Source organism: Quercus robur, chromosome 11 (genome assembly GCF_932294415.1).
Source record: "Quercus robur chromosome 11, dhQueRobu3.1, whole genome shotgun sequence".
NCBI classification, from domain to species: Eukaryota; Viridiplantae; Streptophyta; class Magnoliopsida; order Fagales; family Fagaceae; genus Quercus; species Quercus robur.
In genome coordinates, this window is record NC_065544.1 from 55,193,434 (window position 1) to 55,216,930 (window position 23,497).

Sequence of the window (23,497 nt, forward strand, 5' to 3'; positions counted from 1 at the left end):
ATATCTTGTAGCAATAGGCTATTATTTCATGAATTTTATAACAATAGATTGTAAAGAATTGACAAAAATAATTTGGGTTCAAATTATTGCAACGGTATATTTATTGTAATAGTTAATTTTTTCATATTTTTTCTTATAATAGATTGTAAAATAATTGGAATTGGATCATTGTCATAATATATTCATTGCAGCTTCATGTTTGTCATTGCAATAGATTGTAAAATAATTGATATTTTAGTTATTGCATTGTTAAATTTGTTGCAATAAGCCATGGGACACACATCGCAAGCATTGTAGTCGGGTCTCTAGTGGCTAACGCCAGTTTCTTCAATTACACGAAGGGTACAGCTCGTGGGATGGCCACTCATGCGTTGCAATGTATAAAGTATGTTGGAACACTGTGTGCTTTGGTTCTAATATCCTCGTGGGTTTGGATTGGGCTATAAAAGATGGTGTTGATATTCTTTCACTCTCTATCGATGGTGGGTCTTATCCGTATTTTCGAGATCCCATCACATTTGGAGCCTTTACGACAATTGGAAAGGGTTTTTTTGTTTCTTGTGCAGCCGAGAACGAAGGGCCCGACTTTAGACCGAGTTCACTTGCTCATGTTACACTCGGGAACAAAACCGGTTCACTGATGTGTCTCTATATAATGGACAAGGAATGGGGAATAAACTGGTTGGTTTGGTTTATTTGAGAAACAAACGGAGTAGCTTGTGTTTACCGAGTTCACTTGAACTGGATTTGGTTCGTGGGAAAGTGGTTGTGTGCGATAGAGGGGTGAACTCACGTGAGGAGAAAGGAGAGGTTGTAGACGGTGAGGAAGTGCTGGCTGACAATCACTTATTACCAAATGTAGCGGTGGGGTGCAAAGTAGGGATTTGATCAAGAAGTATTTGAGGTCAGATCGTAATCTGACGGCTCTACTAACTTTTGGTGGGACCGTGTTAAATGTGTGGCCTTCACCCATGGTCGCAGGGTTTAGTTCAAGAGCGCCTAACACGGTGACCCCATATATCTTGAAGCCGGATGTGATTGGGCCTGGGGTTAATATCTTGGCTACATGGTCTGAGGCTGTTGGGCCCACTGGATTCAACATCAAATCAAGTACTATTTCTTCTCTGTCTTTGTTTTTACATATAAGTCTAGAACTTTCTAATGTTAAGCTGACTTTCTTATATCAATTTTTTTTTTTTTTTATACGTGACTTTGTTATATCAATTGGTAGCACATAATAATGAAAAAAAGGAACAGACAAGAAAGAAAACTTTTTAAATATTTAGTAACAGTTTTAGTTTTCTATTTTCAAAAACTTGTTCTTGGAAATATAAATAAAAAATAATTTTCTTGTATTTTTTAAATTAAAAACATGTTTGGTTAGTTAAATTTTTTTTTTTTTAAAAAAATAGTTTTTGAAGAAAAAAATAGAAAATACTAAATATGTTGTTACTAGGATTTGAACTCTAATGCTAACTCATTAAATAAGATAGATTCGTTAAATTAAATGCATATTTTCATTAACTTTTGAAAGTTATAAACTAAAAACAGCATTTTGCATGTTTTTAGTTTCCTTCACAAATTGAATTTTGAGAACAGTTTTTAATTTCTGTCAAATTTAGGTTACCAAACAAGTTTTTTCACCTCAAAAATAGAAAATTGTTTTTGAAAACATAAAATAAGGAGGAAAACAGTTACCAAACATACCCTTAGTATCTAGTTCACAAATCATAGGCGTGCTTTGCAATTTCCAAACCTACCAATTGATAAATCTTTTAATTTCATCACCTTAGAAAAATTACTTTGCCATTTCATATATTAATGTGTCATTAAATAAATAATAAAAAAAAAAAAAAAAAGAGTAGTCATAAATTTAAAACTCAAGGCCTTAGCCAACTCAGGTGGAAAAGCTAAGGAAACATAACATTCAGAAACAAAACTTAACCCCAAAGGATAGAGAAAGGTTAGAGAAAATGTAAATGTTAAAAAAATGAGTACAATTTTATTTTAAATAAAAATATTATATGTTTAATTTTTTAAAATAAAAAAATTAGAGAAAATATAAATAATTTAATTATATGGAGGATGTGGTTGAGTTTAAATATTGAATAAAGTAAGATGAAAAGAAATAAATAAATAAATATATATATATATATATTTATATATATAACAATAAACACCAAATTACCCAAATCATGTTATGTAATAGAATAATATATATTATATTCTTATATATTATCTTTAATTTTTTATTACGCAATAGAATAATATTTAACAATCAAAGAAAACAAAAATACTTAAAACACAAAATTAAATTGCATCAACCCAAAGTAGATGCGATTTTGAAATCTTACATATGCGGTCTACTATTTTTGTTTTTACTCACCCTCATAAGTGACAAAAAGCATTGAAGGATCCTCCTAGCATCTCTCAACATGCTATCTTGCTGGACAACTCTTCATGTTGCTGCACTATAGTACCCTTGTAATCCAAAGTATTATTGGTCAGATTACATATATTTTAAAAGAAAATCTATAGGTAAATATTCTTTATAAGTTTGGAAGCAGAATTAATAATTTAATAGATGAATTAATAAAAATTTTGGCAAAGTGACCAAGTGAATGGTGGAAATTTTCCAATCACCAAACCATAAAGGACATGGATATTTTGACTAACACTCTTGCTCTATTTAAGGAATATGTTGCTTCTTACTTAGGAGTTGGGGCACATGACAAGTATTGTTTGATTTATATTTGATTTTAGTCATGAGCAGTAGTAAATATAAACAAACATGGACACCCACACAAGCATGCATATTGGCCAAATTCCTTGCAGTATAATGGTGCAGTTACAATGTCTATAGGATGAAGCCCTAGACAATATTTAAACTTCTTTCATAACAACTATTTTGCAACCTGATCATAACCATCACAAGAAATCAAAAATCTTCTACTATATATATATATATATATATTCATACATTACCTTCACTATCTAGAGTAAATCATGGAACATTTAAATTTAATTATCATCAAATCAATACTTAAAAAAAGAAGGAATGCATCTAGGAGTAGCAAACCAGTTAGGTGACACTAAAAAAGAAGTCAACTCATGGCATTAGCAAATCATGGTTTACTTTGAAACCAATAGTCGCACTTGATTTTCACAAAGCTAGATTACTCCATTTGACAACTACTTAATTGAATTGGTACAAGTACATCAATGTCTTGCCCACATATAAGTGGATTGGTAGCACTGTTAAAAGCAACTCATCCACAATGGAGTCCAAGCACAATCAAATCCTCCCTAATGACTACTGCCTACACTCAAGACAACACCAAATCCCCTCTCCAAGATGTCGCAAGAGGAGCACTTTCCAACCCATGGGCTCATGGGGCCGGTCATGTAGATTCACATGAAGCCCTCTCTCCAAGCCTTATATATGATATCTCAACTGAGGATTACATCCCCTTCTTGTGCTCCTTGGACTACACCGTCAATCAAGTCCAAACCATTGTCAAACGCTCCAATGTTATGTGCTCAAGAAAATTTCCCAACCCTAGTGAACTCAATTACCCATCATTCTCCGTCTTTTTTGAAAACAATGGGGTTGTTCGATACACCCGAGTGTTGATGAATGTCGATGCTGCTTGGTCTGTCTATCACGTGGCTGTTAATGTGCCACCATCGGTGGCTGTGATAGTAGAGTCTCCAATGCTTTTTTTTGGAAAAGTAAGGGACAAACAGAATTACACTGTTACGTTTGTGGTAGAGGGAGCAAGAGATGCATCCAAGTCCGAATTTGGGTCAATTGTTTGGAGCGACAGTCAACACCAAGTTAAGAGCCCAGTTGCTTCTCAATGGACAGTTGTCAAATCAAACTTAGAGCCTATGACGTTTTGGGGTTTGTTTTTCCTTCTCCTTTAGGTTCCACTAAAGTCATTGGGTTTGTTGATCTATTCTAGGTGTGTCCGTGGCCATGGTAATAGACTGCTAGCAAGGCCCCTTCTTTGCTTACCCGATTTATAGGCGGTTTACTTTTGTTTTTTGAGGGAGTATAAGGAGTATAGGCGGTTCACTTTTGTTTTTTGAGTGAGTATAGGTGGTTTACTAGGGAGTATAGGCGGTTCACTTTTTTTTTTTTAGGGAGTATAGGCGGTTTACTTTTGTTTTTTGAGGGAGTATAGGTGGTTTACTTAGTTTCTATTGAAATAAAATTTGTTATATTTTGTAATGGAGGTTTAGCTTTCTTTTGTTTTAAATATATAATAGCAAGTGGTAGTGGGTTTTAATCCCCACTTTTTATTTAGTTAATGGGTGATGTGGCAGTCTCTCATCGTCAATTATAACAATATAATATGGACAGAGTTTACTTACAAAATTAGTTGTAGTCCAATGCTACAACTTTACTCAATAAAATAAATATTACTACATATTTTGAAAATCTAATAGTTGAACTGTATGCTTTTTACACTCTTAATACTTTTCCAATTTTATCGGATGTCCCTAAAGGGACATCCAATAAAATTAGATATTATTTAGTATATGATCATTAAGCTTGTATATTATGCATAATTTTAAACTACAAAAACTTGCAATTTAAACAATTCATTGATGACATAGCTATTGATTCTTAATTTTCTAAAAAATTTGCAAACATGGAAAATATAAGAAGAAAATATAATACTTTTTTTTTTTTAGAGAGCCAGAAAATGTAATACTTAAGAATTTTGAGTAAAGTTGTAGTTTAAGGCTACAATCAATTTTGTAGCTAAAAGTTGTCCATATAATAAAACTTAAGATTTATTTTAGGAAACATCTTACTCATAAAATTATATTTAATTATTTTTTATTATTTTAATATTTGTTATGTGTATATGGAAAATTTATTTATATGGAAATATATTAATTTTAGAATAACTATTTATAAGGAATAAGTAATAACTATTCCCTTTAATAAAGGCATAATAAAACTAAAAAAAAAAACTTAAACGATAAGAATAACCATTACATTACAATGTTTATTACAATGTATCAAACATGCCCTTAGTTTTTGGTTTTGTTGTGAGAAAGACAATAAATAGTTTATAGTATACCAAACATGCCCTTAATATTTGGTTTTGCCGTGAGGAAGACAATTAAGAGTTTAGAGTATCAATTTGTCATGAAATTTGGTGTGTTTTTTATTTTATTTTGATAAAAACAAAAGTGTGTTAGTCAGTTAATTTAGTCACAAGGCGAAGTTTTATAGTTAGTGTACTGAAACAATTATTATTTTTTTGGGATAAAGTTTAGATTTAAAATTGGTTGTAGCCTAAGACTACAACTTTACTCAATATCTTTTTTATTGGAGATGAATTTTGACAAATCCACCATGAGATTATATCTTCATCTTATATCCTCTATACTTGTAAAATTTTTAGAAAATTAAAAATTAATAGCTATCTCATTAATAAATTGTTTAAATTACAAGTTTTTGTAGTTTCAAATTATGCATAAAATATAAACTTATAGATTATATAGTAAACAATATCCAATTGATACAAAATTTGACATGTATATTAAAAACACAAAAAACATATAATTTAATAGTTAGATTTTCAAAATATGTAATAATATTTATTTTATTAGGTAAGATTGTAGCCTTGGACTACAACCAATTTTTTTGCTAAATTTTTTTTTTTTTTTTTTTTTTTTTTTTTTGGTTTGATAAACTGTAGGAAACTTGAACAAAGTAAAGATACTTGGGCAAAGCCCAGCCATATGAGAAAAGAAAAAAGAAAAAACTATAACAGGTAAAAAGAGCCATAACTTTCCAAGCTTATGGTTTTCTGTGAGCAGCCATTAGCTTTGGAACTCTTTTACAAAAATCCAAGGGAATCCAAGATGCATTTTATATGCACATGTGAGAGAGAGAGAGAGAGATGCATCTTAGACCCAAATTGTTTTGGGCCTGAAGAAACCAGATGGAGTTTTAATAAGGCCCTTTAGGAATGTCTTGGACCCAAATTGTTTTACACATAGCAAGCTCAAACTAAAGGCCCGAATATTAATAAGGCCCTTTGCTATAGCAAGAAAAAGAGGCCCTTGTGTCCAAATTTTGACTGAGCCGACATTGTCTACAAATATATCCTCTTAATAACATTTGAACCCATGAGTCCATGACTTTAACTTCAACCCCTGTACAAACTTCGTGCTATACTATATAGTATAAACGCTCCTCTGACTCCCTAATATATCAATCTGCAGCTGCCAATCATACGAATTTATGGCTTTTCATTGGAAGCACAGGCACTTCCTCTTCCTTGTCCATGCCATCAAATGTACCATGTGGCAGTCTATGGTGGTTTTGCGTCAGAATTTTTAAATTTACTTGTGAATTGCATGTCATTTGTATACATTATATGCACATTTTGATACATGCACATGAGAGAGAGAGAGAGAGAGATGGGACATTTTATCGTAGAAGAAATATGTTAGAGAACATCAAGAAGTGAAAATTTGTCCTGGTAGGAAAGTTTATAATTCCGAAACATACATATTTAGCCCCATCTATTTTCTTGGCAAGTCTAAGCCCTTCCGATTTGTATTCTTATCTCCTAAGCTACTAAATCAGGTAATTCAATGCATGTTACAAGGAACCCACCTATATGTATATATATTCACACTAGCATTAACAAGATCCCTCATTTCCAAGTCTCATCATCACATGGAGAACAACCCTCTTGTGCAATATCAGTGAATTGAACCCCTGAGTCATATATCACCCCTGACTTCCAGTCAGCAGGAAGGACATGTTGTGCCCAAATATACTTCCCATCATACCCTGCTGTGATCACAAACCGGAATTGCAATGCCCCTGATGGCACTCTGCTTGTGTCCCAAACTGCCCCATAGTTGTGGCTCATGAAGCCCCAGTTTGAAGAACCAACCTATGAAGATTGCAATAACAATATTACATCAGTATGGACCTTAATGTGAACATTTATTTAAAAAGTTAGGTAAATATAATATTAAGCTTTTGGCTCACCTGAGCTACATCAACACCAACTATTTCTGTTTGACCTCCTTGATATAGAAATTTCACTGCCAAGTAATTTGGTTTTTGGCTTGGTTCTTCCACTCGTACAGCCAAATTCTGATTTTTGTATTGACAAGGTACCCTGGTTTATGCAACCAAGAAGATCATATTATTGCCCAATGAAAGAAATTGAAAAAATATATTTTTATTTTGAGTGATGCAAGGTTATTACAACTTTTACTATATTAATTTTATAAATTTGTGTGTCAATTTTTAAAACACAAGACAACTGAAAAAAAAGAAAGACATTTATGTAATATATAGTTTTTTTTTTTGAGTAAATTATGTAATATATAGTTGATTTGCCACAATTATGTTAATTTATAAGTATTTTATAGTGAAATTGAAAAATATGTACGGGTAGTATTTTTTATTTAATAAGAATTGGACCGTTACTAACATTTAAAGTACTGGTTTTTGTCCAAGGGGACAATGGCTGAGGCGCTGAGCCCATATTATTATTTAAGGTTGGTCCACATCTGGACTTTGATACATGGGGTAGGTGTAACACAACCACACACTAGAAGAAACTTTTTTTAAAAGTCAAATTGATTAATGTTTATGATTATGGCCTGAGAGTGAGAGCTAATATTAAAATTCAGTAGCATAGATAAGCTCAAATCTCTCAATATTTGCTTACCTCTTGTATTCTACGTCGACAATCCCCAGTTTCAAAATGTCTTGGCCCATACCCTTCTGAGCCATGGCCATGAATGCTCTGCTGCTGACAACAAAGTCTGTTTGGTTATTCCGATTGAGATCAGTCAAAGTCACTATAGTTCCTTCTTTGGTACAATGACTTGTGTTCTTGCATCTTACCTGCCAAACATGCCCCAATCAAAACAGAGTTTCCACAATCAGTAAGTCCACAAAGCTTTTCTCTGTAAGTTGTAACCACTTAAGTGTCATGTAGTGATTAGTACCCATAAAAATAGCGTTTATGTTATGTTCATGTAAAAGTGATGTGAACAACATTACTCTAATCAGAATTTGACACATCAACCTTTCTTAAAAAAAGTTATGAGAAAAAGGAAAGTTTGTATAGGCACCTGAAAGCATGCACCACAGCCAGCTCCATCTTTGTAAAGAGAAGCCACACCAGCAGCAAGGTGTCCACTGTTGAAGCCTAATGCCAAGGAACCATACCCACAAGCCCCAGCTGCATTAAATCCATAAAACAAAAATTACCCACTTATTATTTCACAAAAACATCATCTGGGTCAATGCCAAATTTTGCTTTTCAAGATGAACAATCATCTGGGTATTAATCAAAACAACCAAACAAAAATTGGAAAAAATAGAAAAAGAAGTAAAAGGATGGAGCAATTTGAAGCTTACATGAAAGTGCTGAAGCTTTGGAAAAATAGGCAACCTTAGCTTTGTGGACACAACGATCACAAGCAGTTGAAGTTGAAATAAGAAAGAAGAGGAAGAAGCAAACAAAGAAAGCCATTGAGTTAGATATGTGTCAAGGATGAGAAAGGCATATAGCATATATAGCTAGAGTCAACACAGTAGTAGTGTGGACTACAGGTCAGCATTTCCAAATAAAAAAGTTTGTCCATCTCTTTTTGTTTTTGTTAAGGACGTTTCTAATGCGTGGGGATGGGAATTAGGCTGTAGATAGGAAGAAAAACACGCGTTTTGCGGTGAGACAAAAAGAAAACAAATGGGATGGGGTCTCCCACCGACTCTCTTTCTATGGCTTAAAACAGCTGTGCTGTGAGAAGTGAGAACCTGAGAGTTGAGACTTTTGTGCTGTGTGAGATACACCATTTATTTGTGTCTAACTGTCTATGAATGGTGAAATATGGATTCATGTTTATGAGTGGACACACTTTTTGCACTTTGATAAGTTTCCTCTTCCCAAATTTCTATTCCTCGGATCCTCACACTTGGTATTTGGGAAATGAAAATTGCAAACTATTCATGTAAAAGATGAATTTCTTCTATATTACTGGATTACCCTTAAATTTGTTTACTTCTTTCTATCATTTTTTTTAACATGTTTTTTCATAAACCTATCATGATTAGTGTGTATAATTAAAAGAGCGTAAATGATGAGCTCATAAGAAAGTGACGTTACTCTAATTATAACTTATTACTTTAACGAATTGTAAATAAATGTTATATAATTGTCTTTATCATTATCCAATTTTGATGGTGGCTATTATAACTTAATAAGTAGGTAGGATCCAGTGTAGGATATTCAGATGTGGATTGTTTTTAGTGGATGAATCATTGTTTTGAGAACATTGGTAATGATTAGATTGAGATTTTATTTTATTTTTTAAAATATTTTCTATTTAAATAACAATTGGGAAGCTTATACATGACTCAAACCTATAGGCTAGATATAATTTAGCTAGAGAAAGAGTCTTCAAAGCTAAGTGTGGGTAGGCAGGTCAATTAAAAACTTAGCATTTGGTGGTGCCTTTCTTTTGGGTGCTTACACGTTGGTTCAAGAACCAAAAGGAAAAAACACTTAAGGTGATCGAGTTTGGTGAATGTGATGATTCTTTTTTGTAAGTGGAAAGATAAGAACAAAGTCTACACAAATCCCATATGCAAAGCAAGAATATTGCCAAACGTGAACAGCTTTGGTGGTGAGAACATTCTCTGTTATTTATAATATTATTTAGGTCATCCTTCATTTTTTTTTTTTTTTTTTTTTTCCGTTATTCTTATCATCCGTATAATTTTTCACTAACCGTATCTCAAGCTTTTCCATAGCCAATGCCAAGGTTTTAAATATTGCTTAAATTCATGCGTATTAATACAGTGTCACTTACTCCAACAAAAAATAATCCTTTTGTGGCAAAAATAGAGAAATACTCAAAATTTCCCACTTTTACAAAATGTTAGCTATATATCTATAATGTCAAAACCTCCACCTTAGAAAAAAGGAAAAAAAGAAAAAGATAAAGTCAAATGTATTAAATAATTCACATATATTTATCCACGTGATTCATTAAATTATTTTAAAAAATCACATAACTATTAAATAGGTCATATAAATTAACATTTAATTCTTCAAATAATGAGTTGCAAAATTTTTCCTTCAAATTGGTTTTGAGAAAAATTATATTTAGAAGAAATAATTATGATTATTATAAGGACATACATATTCAATTGAATCAATCCTTTATTACAGGCATAATTATAGAAAAATTATGCAATCAAATCCATAGTAAAGTCCAACCATGTTTCTTTACCACCATAATTTTCTCTCAATTTAGAAGAGCAAAAGTTAAAGTTAATAAATGGGAAATGATTCTTACATGCACACACTAACACAATGGCACAAAAACACATTTTGCATTGAAATCGTGATTTAAAGTCACAATTCTAAATTGTAATTTGAAATCACGATTTCAGTTCAAAATATGTGTATAAAGCTGGGTGTCATAAACATGACCCTTAATTAGAAGTTGAAAGTCAACCATTGTTGATGGTTCTTTCCTCATCAGTCATCACTACCTCTCTTTCACAAGCTGTTTCCTTTGTTCTTATCTTTGGTGTTTTTTCCAGATCTAGTCAAAGCTATAGGCGTTTTCAAAACTTACTAAAAAACGGGCTGCAGTTGCCATCATCATTCATCACTTGCGCCAATGGACTCTTGGGTGTATGCCACTATATGTGGTGGCAATATGCATCATCAATCATAGCTTTAGGAGCCAGCTGCCTTGCCAAGAAGGTGTGTTAACTTTTGTGTCAATCCAAAGAAGACGTGTGTGAGTTTTGTTGCGCACTTTATTAATAGCTCATTTGTTAAATTTTTTTTTTTTTTTTTTGAGAAAGTCATTTGTTAAATTTTAATTGAAGTATGGTTGTACTTAAAAATATTACACTTTAAAAAAAATATACATAAACAAATGAGTTATCTAAAAGAAAGAACAGCTAGCAAATAGATACCAAGTGAACCCACCATGCCTATAAATTTGCAGATATTAGTGTGTGTTTGGTTTAATCATTTGCTTATATAGTTTTTTAAAGTTTCTTTTTCTAACCTATAATAATATTTATCTTCTTCTTTTTTAGGAAAATAAAAATATTTTATCTACTTTCAACAATCAAGTAAATACTTAAAGGATAAAGTTTTCCTTTAGATATTTTTCTCTTTTCGTATTATGTGACCGTTTATAAAACTATTTTATGTATATTAAACCATATGATTAGTTGATTTAAAAAAAAAAATTATATGATTTGTTGAATTATTTTTACCTTAATCTAAGTATATATGTGTGTGAAGTTCCCTCTTAAAGACTTAAATCTCGGCCCTTACTTCCCATCCTACAAGAACTTTATATTTATGGAGTGACTATCACGCCAATGGTGCACGATGGTAACTATTCACGTGACTATTTAAGAAATTTTCCTCAAAGTGATGTAGAAGAAACTTTATACATAATTAAGTCCAAACCAATACTTAATTAAACAAACCCCAAACCGAATATATATAGAGCAAGAAATATTCTAGCAATGATCATTTTTTTAGTTTTTACAAGCATTGAACGAACTTCATCAAAAGTTTGCATAACGGTCTAATTATAAAGAAGCTTATATATCTTGAGGAATACAAGGTAGAGCTTTAACATAGCAATAGATATGTGGGGACACTCGGACTAGCTTCTCTCTAACCCATAAGAGCAAGATCCTATGGTTATGACTCCCTTAATTTTTTTATTATTATTTTTTTTTTAAATCCTATGGTTATGACAAAAATGTCGGCTTTATTATTCTTTAAAAATAAATAAAAATAAAAATAAAAACTTATAACCCTTATTTCTCAAGAGTCAAGAAGGTCCCAATTGGCAGTAGAGGTTCTAGAAGAGCAAGATCCTATGGTTATGACTTCCATAATTTTTATTTATTTATTTTTTAAATCCTATGGTTATGACAAAAATATCAGCTTTATTATTATTTTAAAAAAGATTATAATTAATAACCCTTATTTATTTCTCAAGAGGGTCCCAGTTGGCTGTAGCAAGTGTATTACTAGGAAAAATCAGTAGGAGGTTTTTAGGGAGCTCTAACAATCATGATCCATGTGCAAGATATCACTTAGAAAATAGTCATTATGCTGCATTGTCATCAAACTACCCTAATTTATCTAGTATTATTATTTAAATGCCCACTACATAAATTGTCTCTAATCTATATATATCAAATAATAGGTAAAGCAGAGAGAAACTCAAATTGTAATTCTAAATTAGAACTCTAATTTTGTGTCATGTGTCTACAAATTATGTCATCATAATTACCTTTCTAATTGTTCAATTAAAATCAGAAATTGAAATTCAATTTTGTTTCATTTGGCTAAATGTATGGGGGCCATTCTCATTAAAACCACTTCTATGCATCAGGTCAAGCTTTTTTTTTTCTTGATTTTGCTGTCAAACATGAAAACCAAATAGCCTATTTTTATACCGATGAAATCACTTATTTCACAAGAAACAGGGAGGGAGAGTCATAAGACACTGTGAAGGAGAGATTGAGGACCACCACCATGTCAGACCATCTCCCACCTTCAACCCAGCCTCTTGCCACCGATATATACTGCTTGAACCACTACTGATACAGGTATCTTTAAACAATAAAAATTGGTATCAAATATGATTTAGGTTTTGTTATTTTGGGTTGATTTTTATTAATTTAGGTATTTGAATGTCAATAGAGCTCAAACTTTCCCATGCAAGTCGTATCTATCACCCTTCAGTAGCTCATCTCTCTCTCTCATTCTCTATATACACAGATACCTACTATTTCTGTCTCTCTCTCTCTCTCTCTCTCTATTCTCTCAAAAGATGAGTATTGGAATTTCAGGAACCTCTGGAGGGAAAAATCATAGTAAAATCTTCTTCTTCCATTTCTCACTATGGTGTTCGTCTCACTGTCAATGGATCCGTCAATTTGCAGGTGGGTTTGAATCAGTTCTCCATTTGGTTTCCCAGAAAAAATGACGGAAAATATTGTTTTTAAACGAGATTCGTATTTTTTTCCTTATTTCTCAGCAACCAAACAGAGCTATTTCTCTTTTCGTTTCTCTATCATAGTAAAATCTCAACTGAAATGCTTTTGTTTGTTTGAAGATTCGTGGAGGATCGACTGGAATTATTGAGTCCTTATATGGTGTTGTCAAGCCTATCTCCATTTTGTAAGTTCAATCTTTGAGAAGCCCTAATTTTGCAAAGTTCATATTTTGAAAGCATAACTCAATTATACCTTTCAGTTTATGTGAATTCTGGTTCCTATATAATGTGTAATTGCTGTTTCTGTGTTTGTTTTTGGTCTAAGTTAATTGTGTTTGTGATGATTTGTGATGTAATAAACTATTAATATTAATAGCTATTCCATTGAGCTACTTAGTTGATTGTTTCTTTCATGATAGTTAGCTTTTATGTTTGCCTCATATGGAGATTTGTACAGATAATTTGTTTTCTCTTACTTCGAAACAGAAACAAGAGTACAGAGGTTAGACCTTCCAGGAAGATTGGTTCGGGTACAACAGAGGTACTACATCTCCGGAGAACTATTTTTTTTTTTTTTTTTACAATTCTTTACTTTGAAATTGATAAATTACCAATTGTCACAAAAGTTTAAACAGTTAGGAAATGGAAAATTCAATTACTTGACCATTATTTTCACACTCTCTCTTACATATGAACCATATTCTCTCTTGATAATTGGGGTCCAACACGAGATTTTTTAAAAATTTTAAATGAGTGGTAGAGTGGAGACAGGGTTCAAACTTAAGACCATGATGAATTATTGATTATCCCAAAAACTTAAGTTATTAGGACATTGTGAATTTAGTCGTCTGATTAATATTCTACTAGACACAATATTATGATTTCAAAAATGGTGCAAGAGCAGCACTACTGATGAAAGAGTTTAACTTTAAGGTCTTCTTTAATTGGCCTTTTCTATAGTTTATCTCTAGAAATGTGCAATTTTGTATCCTTGGGTATTGGGACTCAAGTATTAGTTATAAGTCTCCTAGGTTCTGCTATGGAAGCTCTCTCCTCCTCATGTGTGGTGCGAACTTCTCTTTTTACTCCCACCATGAATTTTGAATGCTTCTGTATAATTCTAAAATTTACTTAGGTAACATATTTTCTAGCTTAAATGTTCTGTCAGCCTTTCATAAAAAAAATAATAATTAAATGGTTAAGTTACTTTTCTTCTCCTTTTCTGGTTTACGTCTTTAGTAGCCTTATCTTTTCCACTCTCTTTCAAAGTCATGCTAAATGCATTTTGGTTTTGATCTTTGGTTTAGTTTGTTATTTGTTACAGATTTGTGAAATGCAAATTCTTGTTGTATCCTCTGTAATTTATAATTGTTCATGTATTGTGGCAAATACCATTTTCCATGTTTTTGAGACAGCCAGGAAAAGACAACCTAGAAAGATTTTACGAGACCTTCCATGGAGCCAATATCAGTGCTCAGGTGAGTGTTTTTGTCTTGATAGAATCTCTGCAAGTTCACCTTTGTGTTGAAAGTACCATTTGTGTTTGTCTCTCTTTTTCCTCCCTTATTTTAGGCATTGTTTTTCTTATACATTTAAGTGACAGTGGATGATTAACAACACTTTTGATAGTATCTGGTAACTGTAGATATAATAAGAGGATACCTACATAAAACATTATCTGCAACAATGGTGTTCATAGTCGATAGTGATAAAGGTATGATTCAGTCTTAGTCTTTCTTTTATGTTATCTAGATAATAAAATTAAATGTTTATCTTTTTGTTTTTTCATGCATTTAAAAGGCCACATACTTGAATCTACTTCGGCATGATATATATATATATATATATATATATATATATATATATATATATATATATATATATATGTATGTATGTATGTATGTATGTATTTGTGGGGGCCGGTTAATTAATAATTATTAGAACCGAGCTAAATGGGCTTGTGGCCCATCCGAGGACGTAAAACCATCCGAAGAGGCCCATATAAGGTTATAAGGGGAACCAAATGAAAAGAGGAGTAGATATCACATAAGATGGGTCCAGTATTCGTCCGAGGACAAAATCCTTCTCGGCAATATGTGTCCGAGGACGATCTAAATGCCATATTGTTACAAACACACTTCAGAACTACATTACCACTAAAGGTGGGACATGGGACCAAGGGTAAGAAAGAAAAGATAAACAAATATCTTGAACAATTACTGCCTACGCATTAATTGCCTCTCAACCAACTCTCTGGCCGCAAGTGATACCTGAACAGTAATGAAGCAGCCTTACAGCTGTTGGTTGAAGGTTCCAGGAAATGTTGGATGGGACAGGAAGGGATCCCCCGAATCCAACCTACACGTGTGTGGTGAAGATGACACCAAGAGGGCAGTATATAACACGGAAGAATGCATTGAGAGGGAAGGATCAGAACTTCTAGACAAGTGTTGCCTAGAAGAAAATCTTATGAGATAAAGAACTTAGCTTGTTTCAAGGAGAAATTGATCGTAATATTTGTGTTAATCCATCTAAAAACGTGAAGTTTAATCGTTTTTCTTATGAAGTTAATCTAGTTCTTTTATATCCACGCTCTACAAATTTATTGTTTGGGCCTTTAGTATTCGAACCCAATACGAGTTTGGGATTGTTACAAATTGAGTCCTTACAGTATTGTATATATATGTATATATGTATATGTATGTATGTAAGTATGTATGTACTTTTTTTTCCTTACAAATAGCTCTGTTAAGTGCCTAATCTTAAATAAAAATAATGTGAATAACTAAACTCATGTTCAATCACTTCAGGTGTTGAATGATAGTGTGATTTGCACACAAGCGTGAAAACAACTTGGATCTTAGGTACAATCATTTTCTCTTTGCATCCACTTAATTAACTAATTAGATAGAATAGTTATGAAAATCACAATTTCCTCTTATTCCATTGTCTAATTTTTGTTGTTTGAGCATTTAATTCCTGATTTTTTTTTTTTTTTTGAATAATCCTTAATAGGTTGTTGCTGTTGCACTAAAGTGTGAAACAACCTAGGCACAATTTGACAACATGGCCACTAGGTAATGCCTTAGGCCGTGTAATATCTAATATTATCATTTTCATCATTTGCTATTTCCTCTATTATAGTGAATTGAAAAATTACATGAGTCTGCCTTTGTCTTCCTTGGTTCCCTCATCTTCTCAATTGGCAAAAGATAATGATTTTGCATTTATTAGAATATTAAATCTACACTTTCAAATTTAGCTTTCTATTAAGCACTATTCACCCCAGTTTGGATGTTATACTTATTTCTCATTTTCTTCAATGTCCTTGCAGTGAATTAATTATTGCTCCTTTTTTTTTCCCCTCTAATCTAGGTGCTCCTAGAACTCTTTTTGGTCTAAATTTCTACACATATTTGCCAATTTGGTATGTCAAGACTTCATTTACACATTCTTCCTTTTTTATCTAAATTTTAATAACTATTACATGAACCATGTATGAGATAGAAAATGCTTTGCTCGATTGTGGAGCTTGGGTGATTTAGATATTGTCAAAAAGGCAATTGAAAGGCTTGAGTTTTTTGTTATGAAAACTAACAAACAACCCAAATACCATCTAGAGTCACAAAACTAACAAACCAGATAACACTGACCATAAAACATCTTTATGTTCTTTAACTATCAACTTAAGAATAAAAATTCTGATGATAAGCCTAGGAAATTAAATTATGAAAATAAGTTTTAAAAAATTCACAATGGACTGTTTAGGCAGCACACTAGGAAGGTCTAATTGCACTAGAAGGAGGCCAGTAATAAACTTTTCAATTGTACTCCACCTTAGTTTTAACAATTTAACCTTCCATTATTGTATTGATAATTGCAATTTGGATAGCCAATTTTTTATCAGTAATATAATTTAACGTGAATTGGCGCATTGTAGATCCAGAAGGTATCCCAAATGCCTAAAAGTCGTTAAGGATGGGATAAAGAGAAAGCTCATGGCATTCAGGAAAAAAAAAAAACATTATTGGAAATTTTTAGTTTAAATTATTTGGTTTATGACATTGTCTATAACTATTTTATGTGGTTTATTACATTGTCAAAAACTATTTTATGTATTTTATGATTTCTGAATATTGAAAAGGTAATCTGAAAAATCAATATATTCATATTAGTTTAATGGATCACATGACCTATGAGCAAGGTTTTAGTAAGTTCACTAATAAGCTTGTGTAACATTTGATAGCGTGTGCATCCTTTATTGCTGATTTTGGTATACTAAACTTTGGCTGAAACAAAAAGACTTAGGTTATGCAGCACAACAAAGGTTCACTATTATATGCTTGAAAAAAATTGATGATTATTGAATTTTTTTTATGGGTGATTATTAAAGCTTAATTTTTCTCACCAGATCGAGGGCTTAGATATAGTCAACTAATTTTGATCATTTCATTTTCCTAACCTTTTGTATATTTTTTTACTTGCTTAAATTGCATGACATGTGTTCAAAATATTTTTCATTGCATACAAAAAATGATTGAAATTCAGTTGGATCTCAATTAGTTGAACCAACTAATAACCGCTTATTTTTTTAATAGGTATTTTTTTTTTTTTTTACCCTATCCCTTCAACATTTACGTAATTTAGTTGTCTACATATTATTGGATGAAAATGGTCTTAGTCAATGGATTATGAAATTTTAGAGAATGTTTAGGATGTCAACCGATTAATAGCTAAAAAAAGGTAAAATAATAATAATTAAATTTTATGTACGGATTTAATCTTTTGAAGGATTGAGAAGAATTATCAAAGAAACAAGATAATGAAATTACTTTCGTTGTGTACATATGTAATGTGAAAATATTTTTTAATATTTTTAAGTACATTCTCATATTTTATTATAAAACATAATTATCCATAGGACAAAAACTAATATCCTATATGTTTAATAAACCATTATTAACATGAATAGGAACAATTGAATATTTCCTTGTGTAATAATATCATGAAAATTATTAAATAATCCAAGCTTAACATCAATAGCATCACTACAATTCAATTCCACGATTTGATCTAACCGAACACTTCACATGTCCAAATTCATTAAGAACCATTATCAATACAAAAATCTAGATACATTTAACCATTTGCCTATCAAAATTCATGTATATTCAATTAAAAAGTCTAAAAACACATTATTATCATTTATTGTAATTTAATATGATCCTATGAATCTTTAAAAATCATTTTATTATAAATAGGGAATGAAATATTAGAACACTATTTCAAACCAAAAAGAAAAATATGAGTATTTTACAAAATCTTCCAAATGACATGTTGGTGGAAATATTTTCAAAGGTGGGAAATGATTCAGCAACACTATAATTGGGAAATATCAAGTTAAGGTATAACAAAACAAATTTTTCAGTGTATATATACTAATTATTTCCCTCTATATAAGTTATGAAATCTATTAATTCAATTCTTTCCTTTTTCTTAATTAGATGCAAAAGTTTCAACAAATTAACAAAAAACAGATTAGTACTCCAAAGAATTCGACTCACTCCATATTTCAGTCACCTAACCCTACTAGATAACAAAGCAAAAAATTTGATTTTTTTCATGTTATGAAGCAAAGAATCCCCATGCACTACTCATAATGGGTACAAAAAAATACTTCCTGAATGAAGAAGTCGTTGAAGGAAAAATATTGATTGAAGAAGTTGTTGCATGTGGTGATTTTATTGCAACATATATTCATGGAGTCATGCTGCTTTGTGAATCGAATCCTAAAGGCATAAGTAACCTTTTGAAAGTTTTGAATGATGAACATGGAAATCATATGCTTCTAAAACGCCAAAGAATACTTCGACTACTTGCTGCAAGAACCGCCATGTATCAAAGTCCAAACTTTCAAGCTTGCCAAAAATCTAAAATGGAACATTGGAACCATGATGAACCGTATCCTTATGGTTATGAAGAATTTGTGGTTACGTGCAAGAGATGCTTGATCGACCTTGAAATGTTTAAGTTGGTGAATAGGTTTATTTAAGTTTGACCAAAAAAAAAAAAAATTAATGTCCCTTTATATATTTTTAATAATAAAATGCAATATTCTCTTCTTCTTTTTTTCATTGTAGCATCACTTAAATAATAAAATGCAATATTCGCTTTTTTTCAATTCACTACTTTATCTAATGCCATCCTCCGTATGATAAACCAAAAAAAGAAAAAAGAAAAAAGAAGACCAATTGCATCACTTAAATAATAAAATGCAATATATTTTTTTTCATTGTTTTATCTAATTCTATCCTCCATGTGATAAACCCAAAAAAACAAAAAAAAAAAATTAACCAACATTATTACTACAATTAACCATTCCCGTGCGGTAGCACGGGTTACATACTAGTAATATATAGTCTACCAAATCAAATTGTATTCAAAATATTGAAAACAATGCTAACTCTTGGCCATGATGTGGCAACAATGCGACCACACTTACTGACGGCGCAGTGAGGACATTACAAAAAGAGAGTAATTTGCGGGAAAGTTGAATGTTTTGGAGGTGGAGAGGATATAATCATAGTAAAATGCTAAAGCTATCATCAAATACCAATTTTATTACAAACTACTTACAAGTTGACTAAGTAATTGTTAGAAACTTAGAATTGGCTAAAGAATTAAATTAACAATTTTCTAATAGTTAATATTTTGGATCATCGGTAATTTATTATGGTATTAGGGTAGATGAATTTAGGTCTAAGAGTTTAAGATTTTTGAAAAATTTAAAATTTATCACCATGTTTTCACATCAATAATATAATAAATAAATTACCCTTTTCGTCTTATGTATAAAAGTTGATACATTTGTAATACTTATGTACAAAATTTGTTATATTCTTTTATATCACTAGTAATCAAATGGGATTTAAAAGATAAATGGTTGAACTCATATTACCCAGAAGTAAAATTGTAAACAAGCCCAATTTTGTCATATAATAAATGTTCAAATTTAGCTTGACGACAAAAGTCTAAAAGCTTGAGATTAGTTTGATTAATTAGTCAAGTCTAGTTCAATCTCAACATCAAGTTCAAACTCGAACTTTATATCAAACTTTTAAAATTGAGATCTAACACAAGTATATTATCAAGTCCATATCAAGTTATCAAACCTATTTGGTTTGGATGAGGGGTCCAAACTCCCAATTGATTAAAGTTTTAGTGAGATATAGGTTTATTTGTTAAGCTCATATCAAGTATATTACTAAACCCATAAATGAGCCTAAACTTAGCTTGTTTTTTATTGAGCCCTAATGTTCACGAGCACTATTATTTAGAACCCTACTTAACTTGAAGTCAGAAAAGTGTCCCGTCAGACTACTCCAAAAACATATGTATTTATCTGATTTCATTCTATGTCCCACTTCTGTCATTCATCTTAGGAGTGTGCACAAACCGACCGACGCCGACCCAACCGACCGGCGCCGACAATACCGCACCGCTGCTAGAGCCGACCGATGGAGCTGAGGTCGATGAAAGGAGGGGAACCCCAGTTCTGACGCCGGTGCGGTACAGAAGTCGGAACGCAAGTCTGAAATCAATTCAAAAAACCGAACCGACTGATAAAAAAAAAATGAAAACGGCAACGTTTTGTGCACAACCTTAACCCTAACTCCCAGGTATAAATTCGTTATTTTTTCAGTCTTCCTCCTTAACTCTCTCAGTCTCTCTTTCGCCTCTGGGCTTTGCTGGGCAAAGGCTCTCCTTGAGTCATTGTCTGACATGTCTCTCTCTCATCTCTCATCGCCTCACTAGTCAAATATATGTATATATATATTCACACTACCATTAACAAGGTCCCTCATTTCCAAGTCTCATAATCACATGGAGAACAACTCTCTTGTGCAATATCAGTGAATTGAACCCCCGAGTCATATATCACCCCTGACTTCCAGTCAGCAGGAAGGACATATTGTGCCCAAATATACTTCCCATCATACCCTGCTGTGATCACAAACCGGAATTGCAATGCCCCTGATGGCACTCTACTTGTGTCCCAAACTGCCCCATAGTTGTGGCTCATGAAGCCCCAGTTTGAAGAACCGACCTATGAAGATTGCAATAACAGTATTACATCAGTGTGGACCTTAATGTGAACATTTATTTTAAAAGTTTGGTAAATATAATATAAGCTTTTGGCTCACCTGAGCTACATCAACACCTACTATTTCTGTTTGACCTCCTTGATATAGAAATTTCACTGCCAAGTAATTTGGTTTTTGGCTATATTCTTCCACTCGTACAGCCAAATTCTGATTTTTGTATTGACAAGGTACCCTGGTTTATGCAACCAAGAAGTTCATATTATTGCCAAATGAAAGAAATTGAAAAAATATATATTTATTTTGAGTGATGCAGCAATACTAGGCTATTACAACTTTTACTATATTAATTTTATAAATTTATGTGTCAATTTTTTAAACACAAGGCAATTACAAAAATAAAAAATTAAAAAAAAAGACATTTATGTAATATATAGTTTTTTTTTTTTGAGTAAATTATGTAATATATAGTTGATTTACCACAATTATGTTAATTTATAAGTATTTTATAGTGAAATTGAAAAATATGTACGGGACGGCCTTCGGGACTTTGGGCTCTCCGAGACGGCCTTCACCTCTGTCTACAAATTCAAGCACAGGCTGTTTGTATTGAATTAGATGCGAAAGCCGTAATTGACGCCTTAAGCTCACAAAGCTGCACTAACACTGTTATCTACTCTATCATGGAAGATTGCAGGCACTTGGTTACTCAAATTCCCCAAACGAAAGTCAGACATGTGTACAGAGAAGCCAATAGATGTGCAGACTTCTTAGCTAAAATAGGCACGGGCCTTCAAAATGATTTTGTTATATTTTCTAATCCACCTGTGGATCTGCTTTCTATTTTGGAGGATGATGTCTGTGGTGTTTCTGTAAACAGACTTTGTCCGGTTGTGTTGGCTGCTGTTTAGTTTTTAATATATTCCTTTTCTACCAAAAAAAAATTTTATATGTACGGGTAGTATTTTTTATTTTCATAAGAATTGGACCGTTACTAACATGTAATGTACTGGTTTTTGTCCAAGGGGACAATGGCCGAGGCGCTGAGCCCATATTATTATTTAAGGTTGGTCCACATCTGGACTTTGATACATGGGTAGGTGTAACATAACCACACACTAGAAGAAACTTTTTTAAAAAGTCAAATTGATTAATGTTTATGATTATGGCCTAAGAGTGAGAGCTAATATTAAAATTCAGTAGCATCACTAAGCTCAAATCTCTCAATATTTGCTTACCTCTTGTATTCCACGTCGACAATCCCAAGTTTCAAAATGTCTTGGCCCATACCCTTCTGAGCCATGGCCTTGAATGCTCTGCTGCTGATAACAAAGTCTATTTGGTTATTCCGATTGAGATCAGTCAAAGTCACTATAGTTCCTTTTTTGGTACAATGACTTGTGTTCTTGCATCTTATCTGCCAAACATGCCCCAATCAAAACAGAGTTTCCACAATCAATAAGTCCAAAAAAGTTTTTCTTTGTATGTTGTAACCACTTGAGTGTCATGTAGTGATTGGTACCCATAAAAATAGCGTTTATGTTAGGTTCATGTTAAAGTGATGTGTACAACATTACTCTAATCACAATTTGACACATCAACCTTTCTTAAAAAAAGTTATGAAAAAAAGGAAAGTTTGTATAGGCACCTGAAAGCATGCACCACAACCAGCTCCATCTTTGTAAAGGGAAGCCACACCACCAGCAAGGTGTCCACTGTTAAAGCCTAATGCCAAGGAACCATACCCACAAGCCCCAGCTGCATTAAATCCACAAAACAAAAATTACCCACTTATTATTTCACAAAAATAACATCTGGGTCAATGCCAAATTTTGCTTTTCATGATGAACAATCATCAGGGTATTAATCAAAACAACCAAACAAAAATTGGAAAAAATAGAAAAAGAAGTAAAAGGACGGAACAATCTGAAGCTTACATGAAAGTGCTGATTCTTGGGAGAAATAGGCAACCTTAGTTTGGTGAACACATCGATCACAAGCAGTTGAAGATGAAACAAGAAGGAAGAGGAAGAAGAAGCAAACAAAGAAAGCCATTGAGTTAGATATGTGTCAAGGATGAGAAAGGCATATAGCATATATAGGTGTATTTATAGCTAGAGTCAAAACAGTAGTAGTGTGGACTACAGGTCAGCATTTCCAAATAAAAAAGTTTGTCCATCTCTTTTTGTTTTTGTTAAAGACGTTTCTAATGCGTGGGGATGGGAATTAGGCTTTAGATAAGAAGAAAAACTCGCGTTTTGCGGTGAGACAAAGAGAAAACAAATGGGATGGGTCTTCCACCGACTCTCTGTCTATGACGTAAACCGCTGTGCTGTGAGAAT

General features: G+C 32.3%; 3 protein-coding genes across 3 annotated transcripts; 1 reads left to right on the top strand and 2 right to left on the bottom strand.

The window, feature by feature from the left end:
- Positions 1-376: 376 nt before the first annotated feature.
- LOC126705265 (subtilisin-like protease SBT1.8) lies at positions 377-3,986 on the top strand. The gene is made up of 3 exons (XM_050404157.1): positions 377-681; positions 863-1,126; positions 3,216-3,986. The coding sequence occupies exons 1-3, from the start codon at positions 377-379 to the stop codon at positions 3,925-3,927; spliced, it is 1,281 nt and encodes a 426-aa protein (XP_050260114.1). The 3' UTR covers positions 3,928-3,986.
- Positions 3,987-6,494: 2,508 nt separating this feature from the next.
- On the bottom strand, positions 6,495-8,576 carry LOC126707399 (expansin-like A1). Its single transcript, XM_050407014.1, has 5 exons — positions 8,420-8,576; positions 8,131-8,240; positions 7,722-7,900; positions 7,031-7,163; positions 6,495-6,932 (listed from the first exon to the last, which is right to left on the bottom strand). Exons 1-5 carry the CDS (start codon positions 8,532-8,534, stop codon positions 6,687-6,689), a joined length of 783 nt encoding a protein of 260 aa, XP_050262971.1. The 5' UTR covers positions 8,535-8,576; the 3' UTR covers positions 6,495-6,686.
- An 11,503-nt stretch (positions 8,577-20,079) lies between these two features.
- LOC126707398 (expansin-like A1) lies at positions 20,080-23,251 on the bottom strand. Its single transcript, XM_050407013.1, has 5 exons — positions 23,093-23,251; positions 22,804-22,913; positions 22,394-22,572; positions 21,258-21,390; positions 20,080-21,160 (listed from the first exon to the last, which is right to left on the bottom strand). Exons 1-5 carry the CDS (start codon positions 23,208-23,210, stop codon positions 20,915-20,917), a joined length of 786 nt encoding a protein of 261 aa, XP_050262970.1. The 5' UTR covers positions 23,211-23,251; the 3' UTR covers positions 20,080-20,914.
- Positions 23,252-23,497: the final 246 nt, after the last annotated feature.

Bases quoted from the DNA above. Each gene is read 5' to 3' on its own strand.
- LOC126707399 (XM_050407014.1), bottom strand. From the start codon at position 8,534: ATGGCTTTCTTTGTTTGCTTCTTCCTCTTCTTTCTTATTTCAACTTCA. The intron at 8,241-8,419 runs GTAAGCTTCAAA...GATTTAATGCAG, and splicing joins CAAAGCTTCAGCACTTTCAT to CTGGGGCTTGTGGGTATGGT. The intron at 7,164-7,721 runs GTAAGCAAATAT...TGCATAAACCAG, and splicing joins GTCGACGTAGAATACAAGAG to GGTACCTTGTCAATACAAAA.
- LOC126705265 (XM_050404157.1), top strand. From the start codon at position 377: ATGTATAAAGTATGTTGGAACACTGTGTGCTTTGGTTCTAATATCCTC. The intron at 682-862 runs GTTGGTTTGGTT...TACCAAATGTAG, and splicing joins AAGGAATGGGGAATAAACTG to CGGTGGGGTGCAAAGTAGGG. The intron at 1,127-3,215 runs GTCTTTGTTTTT...AATTGGTACAAG, and splicing joins TCAAGTACTATTTCTTCTCT to TACATCAATGTCTTGCCCAC.
- LOC126707398 (XM_050407013.1), bottom strand. From the start codon at position 23,210: ATGGCTTTCTTTGTTTGCTTCTTCTTCCTCTTCCTTCTTGTTTCATCT. The intron at 22,914-23,092 runs GTAAGCTTCAGA...GATTTAATGCAG, and splicing joins CCAAGAATCAGCACTTTCAT to CTGGGGCTTGTGGGTATGGT. The intron at 21,161-21,257 runs GTGAGCCAAAAG...CAATCTTCATAG, and splicing joins TAGGTGTTGATGTAGCTCAG to GTCGGTTCTTCAAACTGGGG.